The following is a 12,900-nucleotide window of genomic DNA, read 5'->3' on the forward strand; positions in this document are numbered from 1 at the left end:
GCTTTTAGTCAAGCATTTCATATTACAACGAGTTATGAAATGGTCTGGCATTCCTTGATGTGGACAGACAGTATAATTATGATCTTAAGAGTAAGGAGCCAAACCAGTACTTTAGATGAAACATTATCCAGTGATCTAAAACATCATTAGCAACTAATTCACATACTCAATTCATTATATTGGAAAAAAATGTTACTTTGTAAATGTTCTCAGACTTTGTAAAGAGTTTTCAATTCAGGTGATGTATACTGCCTACCTATGCTCTAAGAACAGAACCAGCGCAATCAGGGAGAGTTACCTACAACTCCCCAAAAGCAAAAGTACCATGTTTCTCACTTGCAGTCTAGATTTTGTTAATACTAGATTTTGTTTATACTACTACTGCAGGTATACTAAAACATTAGTACCAGTAATAAGTAACACATCTAGGTTGATATTCTAAGAGGACCACAGCTCCCTTCAAGGAAAGATCAAATTAATTACAGTCGTTTACCTATCTGGCACCTCATTTCTATCTGTCATATTTTTTTGGTCAAACTAGAATTTTCTTTTCAAATATTTTATACATCACAATCAATGTACCAGGGCTGGAGAGATAGTATAGCAGACAGGGTGCTTGCCTTTCATATGACCAACCTGAGTTTGATCCCTAGCACCCATTAGATCCCCCAAGACTCTCAAAGAGTAAGCCCTGAGCACAGAACAAGGAGTAAGCCCTGAGCACTGCTAATGCCCCCAAACAAACAAAAACCAAAACACAAATTTAAAAAACCCAATGCATCATCTCTCACTGGCAGATTCATTGCTATCTCCTTTACCTTAGCAAAACTTTATCCATACTACAAACGCCAACATGAAATTTCAAACAAAATGTAAACATATATGGTAAAAAATTTATCTAACCTGAAGAACTACTTCTCACTGACCTTTACTCATTTTTCTCTTATAATACCAAATACCATTAAAAAAAATCTCTACAAATTTTATGTAAAATCAATTTTATAAATGAATCAATGTAATGATACAACCCAGAAGACAAAAGCAGAGTAATATAGTTATGACAAACATAACTATAGAAACTAGTAACTTTTATGACAAAAATTATCTGGGTTGTACCTAAATTACTTGACTATATTTTTCTTCACTTTCTCAACTAATTCTTTCAATGTTGACTTAAATTTCTGTCACTGTCACGCTGTTGTTCATCAATTTGCTCAAGCGGACACCAGTAACATCTCCATTGTGAGACTTGTTATTGTTTTTGGCATATCGAATATGTCATGGGTAGATTGCCAGGCTCTGCCGTGCAGGCGGGATACTCTCGGTGGCTTGCTGAGCTCTCCGAGAGGGACGGAGGAATCAAACCTGGGTCAGCTGCATGCAAGGCAGACTTAAATTTCTAAACATTAAAATACTCAAAGTGAAAAACTGGAACTTCAAAGTATTAAATATCAGTAACATCTTGTTTTGACAATTACTTACACTTTGTGGTTTAAAAAAAGGTTCTGAAACATGTCTGAAAGTTCTCAGTGTGGGGCCAGAGCAACAGTATGGAGGGTAGGGCACTGGCCTTGAACATGGCTGACCCAGGTTTGATTCCCAGTATCCCATATGGTTCCCCCAAGCACTGCCGGATATAGTCCCCAAACAAAACACAAACAAAAAAAGTGCTGTGTTTTATAAATTTTTCTTCATACTAAGAAAACATGAAGGGACAGAGAAAGAGAAAAAGGATTAAGGCACTTGCAGTGTACATGGCCCAACCACGTTTCATCCTTGGCACCGTATACGTTCCCCTCAGCCCAACAAGCACACCCAGGAGTGACCCCTGAGCACAGAGCCAAGGAGTAGATGCTGAGCATTGTCAGGTACGCCCACCACCACCATTCAAGACAATACGCAACACAAAAATCAGAAAATAAGGTTGCTTTCAGATGAACTGCGCTGTTTTCAAATTGTTACGCTGGACTAAACTTAAGTCTTAAAATTCAGCTCAAGTCTAATACACTTATTAAAACTAGCCGCAGAAATTGGCATAGACAAAAATTATAAAATTGGGGCTAGAGCGATAGCATAGCGGGTAGGGCGTTTGCCTTGCACGCAGCCAACCCAGGTTTGAATCCCAGCATCCCATATGGTCCCCTGAGCACCGCCAGGAGTAATTCCTGAGTGCAAAGCCAGGAGTAACCCCTGTGCATCGCCGGGTGTGATGCAAAAAAAAAAAAAAAAAAAAAAAAAAAAAAAAAAAATATATATATATATATATATATATATAAAACTGGTGTTAAATATCCTAAATTTGAATGCCAGAACTACTACAGCATACAGAACTATTGTGAATACTAATGAGATTTATAGAAATGTACTTTACAATTATGAAATACCATATGAATCAATATATTATCCCTACTAAGAAATATTAACTATAAGCACAATTCTAAGTACTCATTGTGATCATCTAAATAGATACTGACATTTGTTGGAGATTGGGAACTATTCCATAAATTTATAATGCATTAACCCATTTAATTTCTGACAATTCTATGAGAGTATAGCATTAATAATCCCATTTCATAAGTAATATATAGTAGTTACATAACTAGAAACAAGCTAGATTCAGCTACTCTCAGAAATACTGCTTTTTTGACTCCTGTTTATTCCTACAAAAAGTAACGTACCTGCTGGCAGCTGTAGAGTCTTTGATTTTCTTTCCTTCCAAGGAAGCTAAATGCTGTTCCAAAGCATCAAGAAGACTGCTAGGAGCCTGAAATTCAAGATTTGTTAAAGACTCATAGTAATCAGGCTACTAATCAAAACTAATTACCACCTAACATAAGAGGAACAACAAAAGACGCATATTAATCATGTCCTAATGACTAACAGTTTTATTGTTTATTTATTTTTTAAAAATTACTGAATCACCGTGATACAGTTACAAAATTGTCCACGATCGGGGTTTCAGTCATACAACGTTTCAACATCCACCCAACCCAGTGTATATTTCCCATCACCAATATCCCCAGTTTGCCTCTCCCCCAGATCTTCTCTCCTTTCTTTCCTCTCTCCTGTCTCTTCTCTCTTTCCCCCCTCTCCCCATGCTCCTTCTGGGCATTAAACATCTGTGTATAGGATGACTAACAGAGTTTTAACAACTTAAACAATGATGGTATGGGGGCCTGGGTCATCTCTCAATTGGTAAAGCACATGCTACATGGGAGGGTGCTCAGAGCTATTTCCAGCACACTGGAATTTGATCCTGATTATGTTCAGAGAGCCAAGCAGAGCTGGGGATCAAACCAGGGATCCTACATGCAAAACGTGTGTTTAGTACAGTGAGTTAATTCTTCAACCCTAATCTGGCTATCCGTTAAAAGTTCAGGTTCACCATTCAAAGAATAAAGAAATATGACACACATCTTAAAAAAAGATTAAGTCTCAAATCTCCACAGCTGTACAAAATCATCTCTTCCCTAAAGTATAAACAGTCTTGCACTTTTGAAAAGTTTCTGGATCACTCAGAGATCAGTGAAGAGAAGAGAATATGTGCAACTCTACCCTATCAGAAAACCACTACTAATAAACACATGAGAATGAGCCCTAGGTCAAAGCTGAGAATGCCCATCCCACAAACCCTGAATAGCCAACACACACACACATACACACCCACACCTCAAGCACGATCCTGACAGCTAAGACTGCTTTACTGTCCAACTTTAAGTCACACAGCACATGTGAGTCCTAAGGCATGAAAGTGAAACTTCTAGTAAATATATGTATGCAGTACAAAACCACCAGGTAAGCACCTTTAGTTGCATGCCTCAACTAAGGGTGTAAGCACATAGTATAAGCATCCACAACTAAGTACAAACCTTGGTGAGCACTGGGGCTCAGTGTGTAAGCAGTTTAACCTGAGGTAAGAGTCCCAGCAAACAAAGTGCTTGCTTTATGTGACCCAATAAAGCAAGTTAATTGATCCAAGTTAGTTACTTGGTACCACATATGGTCCGTGGAGTCCCACCAAAAGTGATCCCTGAGAATAGAACCAGGAGTAAATCCTGAGCACCGCCAGGTGTGACTACCCCCGCCCCAAATAAACAAAAATATAAAATATGTGAGCACCACCAGATGGCATGTGTGAGCTCTGGGCATCACATACGCAGCAACAAGAACAAGAACAAAGTGTGGGGAGGGAATAATTTAATTAAACATGTATATCATGTGCCTATGTACATCATTTTATGTGGTATACATTAAAACAAGCATTAGCAAATATTAAAATGTTAAAAAGCTGTCAAAAAATTACACCAATGTCCTTAATAAATGGGCTGCATTGTTACTTAATACCTCTCACTTTAGCAGTACAGGGCCGAGTCTATTAATAAGAACAATTATAATTACCTGTGAAAGGTCTGGTATGTCACCCCTGTCAATTCCAACTTGCTGTAAGAGGAAGCAACATCGAGATTACTACATGAAATCACAATAAAGATGTCTTAGAAATAAATGTTGAAAATGATATTTATGACTAGGATTATAAACAAGAATTTTAGATAAGCAATCTTCAAGAATAGTTTTAAGTAGCTTAGAATTCAAAAGCAATGAGTTGTATACATGCAATAACAAATGCAGAATTTCATCAATAAATATAACATCGAACAAGTTGTCACAGAAAGCCAGAAACAGATCATAGAAGTATACACTTCATCTTGAAGGAGACATACAATATGCCTGAGAGGGTAGTAAGAATAAAATAAAATATAACTGTGCTATTGACTTGCGATATAGGACTACATAATCAAAACTTGTTTGTGTGAATCCCGAATTTTATCCCTGGCATACAATCACACCCACTCCCAGTAACACTCATCCACACATCCTCAAAACATATGCTTTCAGAAAATAGCTATTTTCAGCAAGGTTTTCATTATGCAGTTCTATACTATTCCATATAATTAAACACCACACTAGTAACAGTCATTAATAATAAATGACAAAATTGATAATTCCAGACTAGCTTTGATGTAGTTAACTTCCAGGATGATACAGTCAACCAATAAGACATCTTTGATAGTAAGATGTAAAAGGTAGAACAACAACAACAAAAATACCCCGAAACACTTTAAGAGCTGCCTCTGTGCAAGAAAGATAATACCTGAAGACATTACCACAACTGTCCTCCATGGCAAACTCAGAAAGCATATTTAATAAAATTTCTACAACTATCCTATAACCAATAGTCATGGTTTCCATAACCAATAATACACTATGATCACTCCATAATCACTCCTACAGGGGCTACAGAAACATTTCAATTCACATGGTTCCAGTTGCAAGCCTTATAAGACGAATGACACTTGCACTAACTCTGAATATTTTTACCACTTTAACAAAATGAACGTGGCTAATTTCAAATTAAAAAACTCACACCACCACTGCGTGCCATCAATTTAAAAATGATCAAGTTAATATTCAGGATATATATTTAAATCACTATAACAGCACATTCATATGACATCATACAGATCAATAAAACAAGAAAGAAATTAAATGACCGAACATATACTTATCTGAGACGTTCTTTCTTTTGGATAATAACAATTTAAAATCGACACTTAAAAGGAAAAAAGGCAAGTTAGTAAATAAACTCACTGAAAGACAGCTTACCTCTGCAACTTTGAGAAACTCTGAGATTCTTGTCATCCTAGTCAAGAACTTCTTATAGATGTCAAGACCTTCTTTGCATTGGTTCTTTTTCATATCAAAGTATTTTTCTGCCAAAGTAAGTGTGAAAATATTTCATTTGCATCAAAATATATATTCAAGGGCTAGAGATTAGTACAAGCTTATTTAAGGTTCTCACCTCCCACGCAGACCAGACTCAACCACCAGCACCACAGTCCTCAAACCCCACCAAAAAAATAACACAAAAAAGTAGATTTGTGGGGAGGGTGTGGGGTGTCACACCCAGCAGTGCTCAGGGTTTATTCCTGGCTCTGTGCTCAGAGGTCACTCCTAGTAGTTCCTAAAGGACCATAAGCACTATCAGAGATTGAACCAGGGCCCACATGTGCAAGGCATGCACCTTAACCCTTTATCATTATCTCTATGGCCCAGAAAAGATTCATAGCTCTGAAATACAGCTATTGAGAAAGTACTTAAGCACATTATTATTTTACAACATTTATTCTCAGAATTCCTTAAATATCTATTGGCAATTAATACAAGTCCTACTCTATTTATAATACTATTTCAAAATATCCTTGCTAATGATACATTAATGATTATGGCAACTATACACTAAATGTCACACAGAAAGCTCATTTAAATTTAATATATAGGGGCTGGAGTGATAGCACAGTGGGTATGGCGTCTGTCTTGCACATGGCTGACCCAGTTTTGATTCCCAGCAACCCATAAGGTCCCCCGAGCACTGCCAGTAACTCCCGTGCATCGCCAGGTGTGACCCCCAAAAAGCAATAAATTAATAAATAAATAAATACATAAAAATAAGGCATAAAGCATAATTTACACAAATCACTGGGTCGAAGACTATGGCTGTTCAAAAAACAAAACTTTTTTCAGTTGTGGGAAATAAGCTGCTTTCCCTGTGTATGAAGAGTAAAAGTATTAAGTCTCCTTGTATACTAGAATATTAAAGTATCCTTGCATAACTGAGTCTATGAAAAATAAACTGAAGTGTAAAATAAGGTGGAGGGGGAAACCTTCATTCATTGCTGATGGAAATGTTGACTGAGCCAGCCTTTTTTGAAAGACAATAAGCAAAAATGTAGGAATTGAGTTCCATATGACCCAGCAATTCCACTCCTGGGAGTATACCACAAGGGCCTTTCAAAAGCATAATGCAAAAAAGACATCTGCATTCCTATGTTCACTGTGGCACTATATACAATAGCCAAAATAATGGGAACAGACAAAACACCCACAGATAACGGGATAAAGAAACTTTGCTATGTATACATAATGGAATACTACTCATCCATAAGAAAAGATAAAGTATGCAATTTGCTGTACTATGGATGGATCTGGAAAGCATTATGTTGAGTCAGAGGAAGAGAACAGAATCAGAATGATCTCTCTCTCTCATTTGTGGGATATAAAGAAACATCATAAGGAAATACCAAATGCCCAACAGAATCAAAGGGCAGAGCTGGTCTTCAGTAAGAAAAGGCTAACCACTGGGGGCGAGGGGGTGGAGGATAAGTTAGAGAAGGGAACACCATGACAACAGGGGAGGGGAAGCATCTATCAGAGGCAGGCTGGGGACAGGAGGGAAATTGGAGACGTTGGTGAAGGGTAGTAGGTACTGGTGAAGAGATTCGTGTTGAAACCATATACACCTGAAAATCACAAACACCCTGTAACTTTGTAATTCATGGTGATCCAATTTTAAAAAAGAAAAGAGAAAAATGGAAGAGAAACAAGGACACTGGTATAAAAATGTATCATACTACAAACTATGCGCTTTAAATTCTAGCATACTTTCCAGTTATTTGCTTAGATCACCCAAATTCTACTGTAAAAGTGTATGCAGTCAAAATTAACTGCATTCCATCTATGTACTGACTATAAAATTGGCACCAAATGCTCCTAAAATTGACTCAAAAGTAAAAAGTATTCTTAAAAATAAATGGGTGAGAAATAGTACAGTTGGTGGGGTGCATGCTTTACACACAGCTGAAGTGGGATGAATCCCTGACACCCTCAAGCCCTGCCAGAAATGATCCCTGAATGTAAACTAGGAGTGGCCCCAAAACAACCCCCTCACCCCAGGAAGTTTAAGATGTTGAAAATAATTATCAATTTTAAAACAGCTTTCAAAAATATCAACTTTCTAAGTTGATCATGCAGAAACTTAGGAAAAGCAATTTTCTGGAAGAGAAAACTTCTACCTTATTATATTGCTACTGCCATCTTTGTGGATGGGAGGGGTGTGAACAAGTGGCGCTGATGGAGGGCACTGGGTCATCCACACCTGGCAGCGTTGGGGAAGGGAGGGAGGGGCCCGGGTCCGCGCAGTATATGTTGTTGACATTAACCCAGGACCTCTCACTTTTAAGTAATGTGCTCTACCTCTACTAGAGGTACATTCCTAGCCTCTCCAACTTAATTTTTACAGAAATGATATAGCCTTAAAGTTAATAGAATTAAATATGTTATCTAAAAAATAGAAAATTAATTCTACCAAAAAAAATAGGTATTTAGGTAAACTGCAGAGACAGTACAGTTCAGGTGCTTGCCTGACATCCTACCAATCCTGGTCCTCCTGACCACAGAAAGAGGAATAGCTTCTGAGCAGCACTGGGTGTAGCCCCCATAACCTTTGTACCTCTAACTGGATTCAGAGGCTCAAGGCCACAATGGTCAGGAACACAAGCTCCCAACGGCACAGAGCTGAGAATAGTCTGAACAATTGTTCTGTGTAGCCCCAAAGCCAAAAGAAAAAAAAATTTAGTCACTTACCATCAAGACAAAATACTTTTTCCCAATTGTTAAAATGAATGAATATATCTCAGTGATATATTCCAGGCAATTTTAAGTAAAAAGTCCTAATACAGACAAAAAGTATGCATCCATGATACTAAATAATAAAATAATAAAATAGCAGTATTTACCCAACAGGTTAATAATTCCTTCATTGTATGCTGCAAACAGTCTAATGGCATCTTTGAACAGGAGCATGAAGGCAGCATTTATTACCCCATTTGTAAGTTCATTGCTATTAACCTGCGGGAAAATTGTCAAAAAAAAATTGTTATGTTTTTTGTTGATTTTTTTTTTTAAAGATCTCTTCCAATTTTTATCTGGCACCACAATTTAGAACAGTGTAAATAGGAGTGTTTCAGACATGCAAGACTCCCACACCACACCCACCAGCAGAGTGCAAGTGTCACTCCCCCGGGATCCTTAACACCACGTCCTATCCCAATGGCAAACTCAGTTCTGCAGGCCTAAATGCCAATGACTTCCTTAAAACTAAAATACAATCAATTGAAATGTTTACATGGTTTAGATAAAAGGACACTTAATTCTTATAGGGTTGTAGCCTATAAGAAAGTAAGAGAATCTAAAAGCACTCAGGCTTATAAAAAAAATCACGAATAACTCACAATACTCATTGTATTTCATAAATAAGCCACTTATGACAAATTAATAACTCTTAAAATCCCTCACTTTATCAAAAGTCCTTATTAAGTATATTTCAACATTAAGTAGTCTTTATTACCAAATAGAGTCAATTCCTAAGTAAAAGTTAATTCTGAATCACAAAGGGTTTACTCAGAAAATTTAAATGAAGATTTATTAAATGCATTTTCAAGTATTTATTAAATGAATTTAACCAAGGCATTGAGTAGGCAGAACATATGTTATACATTTTCCCTCCAGAGAAACGTCTTCCTATACAAATTTTTCTTCATTCACGAGGGAGTTACATCTTTTGGGGAAGAGGAGGGAATGCCACACCTGGCTGTGCTCAGGGCCTACTCCTGGCTCTGTGCTCATGGATCACTCCTGGTAGGGGTCAGGGGTCCATATAGAGTGCCAGGGATCAAACCTGATTTGGCAGCTTGCAAGGCAAGTGCCCAGCCAGCTATACTATCACTTCAACCCCACAATGAACCCATTTTGAGTTGAAAACATTTTAAATAAAAAATGCATTTAATATAACTAGCATATGGAACTTATCTAGCATACGGAACTTATCATTGTTTAAGCTACCACCTTAAATGTGCCCAAACACATTAGCCTACAGTGAAGCAAAATCATTAACATAATTTTTATTTTATAATAGAGAGTAGAATGATGGAGTATCAGACACACAGGTATTTTGCAAACATGAAGGAATGAGAAAGCATAAAATGCCATGTCCAGGCACAGAATACTACAGACTTCAGTATTCCCCAAAGTGGACAGTAAGGTAGGGAGCAGGGGGTCCTGTAATGATCTAGGTGGGAGCTATAATAGCCTTGGATAGATTTACAGTGGTAGAAATGCTAGTGGCTTCTTTTTTCCTAAAAAAGAGCCAGCAGACCAAATAAATCTGGGAATCTCTTCAGCGTATGTCATGTGATTCCCTCGTGCTGAAGGCTAGCAGCTGCCCCATACCACAAAGGACTATCATACTGCCTCTTAGTAACTAGAGAAAAGATCAGAATTCAAAATTCAAAATAGTAAAGCTATGGATTACATTAACACTTGGATGCCATTTGTAAAGTCAAAAACTTAAGTCTATATTATGGATTGTATTCCTAGTAAGCTAATCTTCGGGGGGGACAGGGCATGGAATAATGGCAGCAGGAACCTTCAGAATAGCAATCAAGGCAGCGAGGACGGGCTGGGAGCTCAGGGCTCTGGTGATGCTGCTGAAGGTACTGGGCTATGTGGCACTGAGGGCAGAACCTAAACCTGAGCTGCCTCTCCTTGTCTGTAGAGTTGAGGAGAGAATTCAGGGGGCTAGTGTTTAAAATCTACATGAGAGGGGCCGTGGGTTGATCCTTGGAACTACTGCATGGTTCCCTGAGTTCTGCCAGGAAACAAATCCTGAGCAAAGAGCAAGGAGTAGCCCCCAAAACAAAAACTAATAAAGTTACGCACAGTTCTCACCTGTCAATACAATCCTTTAACTAATAAACATTTAAAGAGTGAAAATCATTTTTAGTTCACAAACCATATAAAACAGGCAATGATTTGATAAATCTTATTTAAGTCTAGGAAGCACTCCAGGATTCATTTATTGAATGCTCAATGAACATGATGTGTCATGTTCTACTGACAACGGGGAAATACAGGTTATAGGGAATATAACAGATCTGGTCCTTACCCTGAAAGAACTAAAAGACTACCAATTACAGCCAAAAATAATTTCCGCTTGATATTTTTTAACAGTTTAATTTACTCATTTATACTCAAGAAAGTTAAGACATTGAGAGGGACCCCCCCCACACACACACAAGAAAATTGCTGAAAATGCTAATACCTAATGTACTGCAAATGACAAAGCTGGCAACTTTCAGCCAGTAATAGTTATTAAAACAAATACACCAAAACAGGCTGTTTTGTAAGTATATCTGAACTTGCCCCTTCCTTTATTTCTAGTTTTTGTTGTTTTGAGGCCTGACCTGGCCAGTGCTTGGCGGCTACTCCCAACTCGGCTGTCCATGGGTTGCTTCTGGCAAGTGTTGCGCAGAGGGTCAAGAGAGCTGGAGACTGAACCTGAGCTCCCTGCATGTGAAAACACATGTCCTCACCCACTGATCTACCTCTAGTCCCCTCCTCCCCTCTCAATAATGCCATGCTCAGAATCCTAGAGTGCACACAAAAGTGAAAACTTAAGTCAGCTATTCACAAGCAAAATCTTTATATGGGGCATGATACTGCCATTTTCTCAAACTGCTTTGCTTATTCAAGGTCTTTTGTGGATTCATACAAATTTCAGAACTGTTTGTTCTAGGTGTCTCGGAAAAAATCCTTGGGATTCTCACTGGGATTGAATTCAATGTGTACATTGCTTTAGATGTAAGTTTTAATAACATTTATTCTTCCCATCCTTTAGTTCAGGCTATCTTCTCATGTACACTTGAGAAATACACATAATACTTTTTCCTTGAGAATGGAAATTTATGCATATTAAGTTCATCTTTTTATCATACCATTTAACGCAATTTCCTTAATATTGTCTAAATAACCTTTTAAGAGGTATGTTGAAAACACCTGCAATGTATTCTTGTATATTGTTACTGTCAATGTATTCTTTGAGATCAATGATTATTTGTTTTATAGGACTAAGATGTGGCTCTACAGGTAAAGCACCCTGCCGCACAAGTGAAGCCCAGGGTTCAATTCCTGGCACCACTAAGAAATTAGCAATAAAATAAAAATATTTTGTGCAACTGGGTGCTACCATGTTGGGTTTATATATACTGATGATTGTTCTATATTCCTGCTATACTGACTAATCCTTTATTTAATAGTGTCCATCTTTGCCTCTTGTTAACTTGTTTAATTTGAAGTATTATACCAGATGTGAAAACAATAGTACTTGGTCTTTTCTTTTCATCACCAAAGTTTATTTTTTACTTTATATAATTTCTATCTAATGACTCTAATTTGCATATTAAATATCAGTGTTTCCCAAAGTGGCCCATAAGCACTATCAGGGTGGCCCAGGTGACCCCAGCACTGCAGAATGCTCGCAGCACTGCATCTGGAGGTTCTTGCACTGAACTAAGAACTGCCAAAAGAGATCCCCAAGCCTCCCGAGCATTACTTGGCAGGCCCCTCTTTCAAAAGACAAACATGCATTCTTGGTTGGCAAATTCTGTCTTTTCTGAGACACTGTGACTGTGCTGTCATTCTGCTCTCCTCTAGCCTTAAAGTTTTTTTGCTGAGAAGTAGAATGAAAGCCTGACAGAAGTGTCTCTGTATATTATTTGGTAGGGGACTGGGTTGGGCCACATGCAGCTATGTTTTATCAGTGACTTTTGATAATTTAACATAATAAGCCCCGGTATAGGTGGTTTACATTAAATATTCAAACATTTTCTTAGCTTCCTGGATATTTATGGCTAATTTTTTTCTTTATACTTGGAAAGATCTCCAGTACTGTGTCTTTGAATATGCACTCTAACCCCGTCTCTCCACCTTTTGATATAACTGTACTCTTGATAATGCCCTTTTAATGCAGTTGATACTTTTCATAGGTTTTCTTCATTTTCCTAAATCTTATTTCCTTTTCCTCCATTTCAGTGACTGATGTACTTTTATTTTTGATAATCTTTCTTCAGCAAGATTAAGTTAACCTGCTCTGTTGGGCAGAATATTTTTGGTTTTTTTTGGGGGGGCCACACGTGACTGCATGCAGGGCTTACTCCTGTCTGCCCT

At 37.7% G+C, this 12,900-nt stretch overlaps 1 protein-coding gene across 9 annotated transcripts in view; it reads right to left on the reverse strand.

The window, feature by feature from the left end:
- Positions 1-12,900, reverse strand: part of PICALM (phosphatidylinositol binding clathrin assembly protein) — a 131,385-nt gene that overhangs the window by 42,491 nt on the left and 75,994 nt on the right. For all 9 annotated transcript variants that reach the window (XM_055137290.1, XM_055137276.1, XM_055137282.1 and 6 more), the window contains exons 6-9: positions 8,634-8,745; positions 5,665-5,771; positions 4,399-4,440; positions 2,679-2,764 (exon numbers count right to left, since the gene is read on the reverse strand). In XM_055137290.1, coding sequence (XP_054993265.1) covers positions 2,679-2,764; positions 4,399-4,440; positions 5,665-5,771; positions 8,634-8,745 — 347 coding nt within the window. The remainder of the gene's footprint in view (positions 1-2,678; positions 2,765-4,398; positions 4,441-5,664; positions 5,772-8,633; positions 8,746-12,900) is intronic.

Source organism: Sorex araneus, chromosome 1 (genome assembly GCF_027595985.1).
Source record: "Sorex araneus isolate mSorAra2 chromosome 1, mSorAra2.pri, whole genome shotgun sequence".
Taxonomy (NCBI): Eukaryota; Metazoa; Chordata; class Mammalia; order Eulipotyphla; family Soricidae; genus Sorex; species Sorex araneus.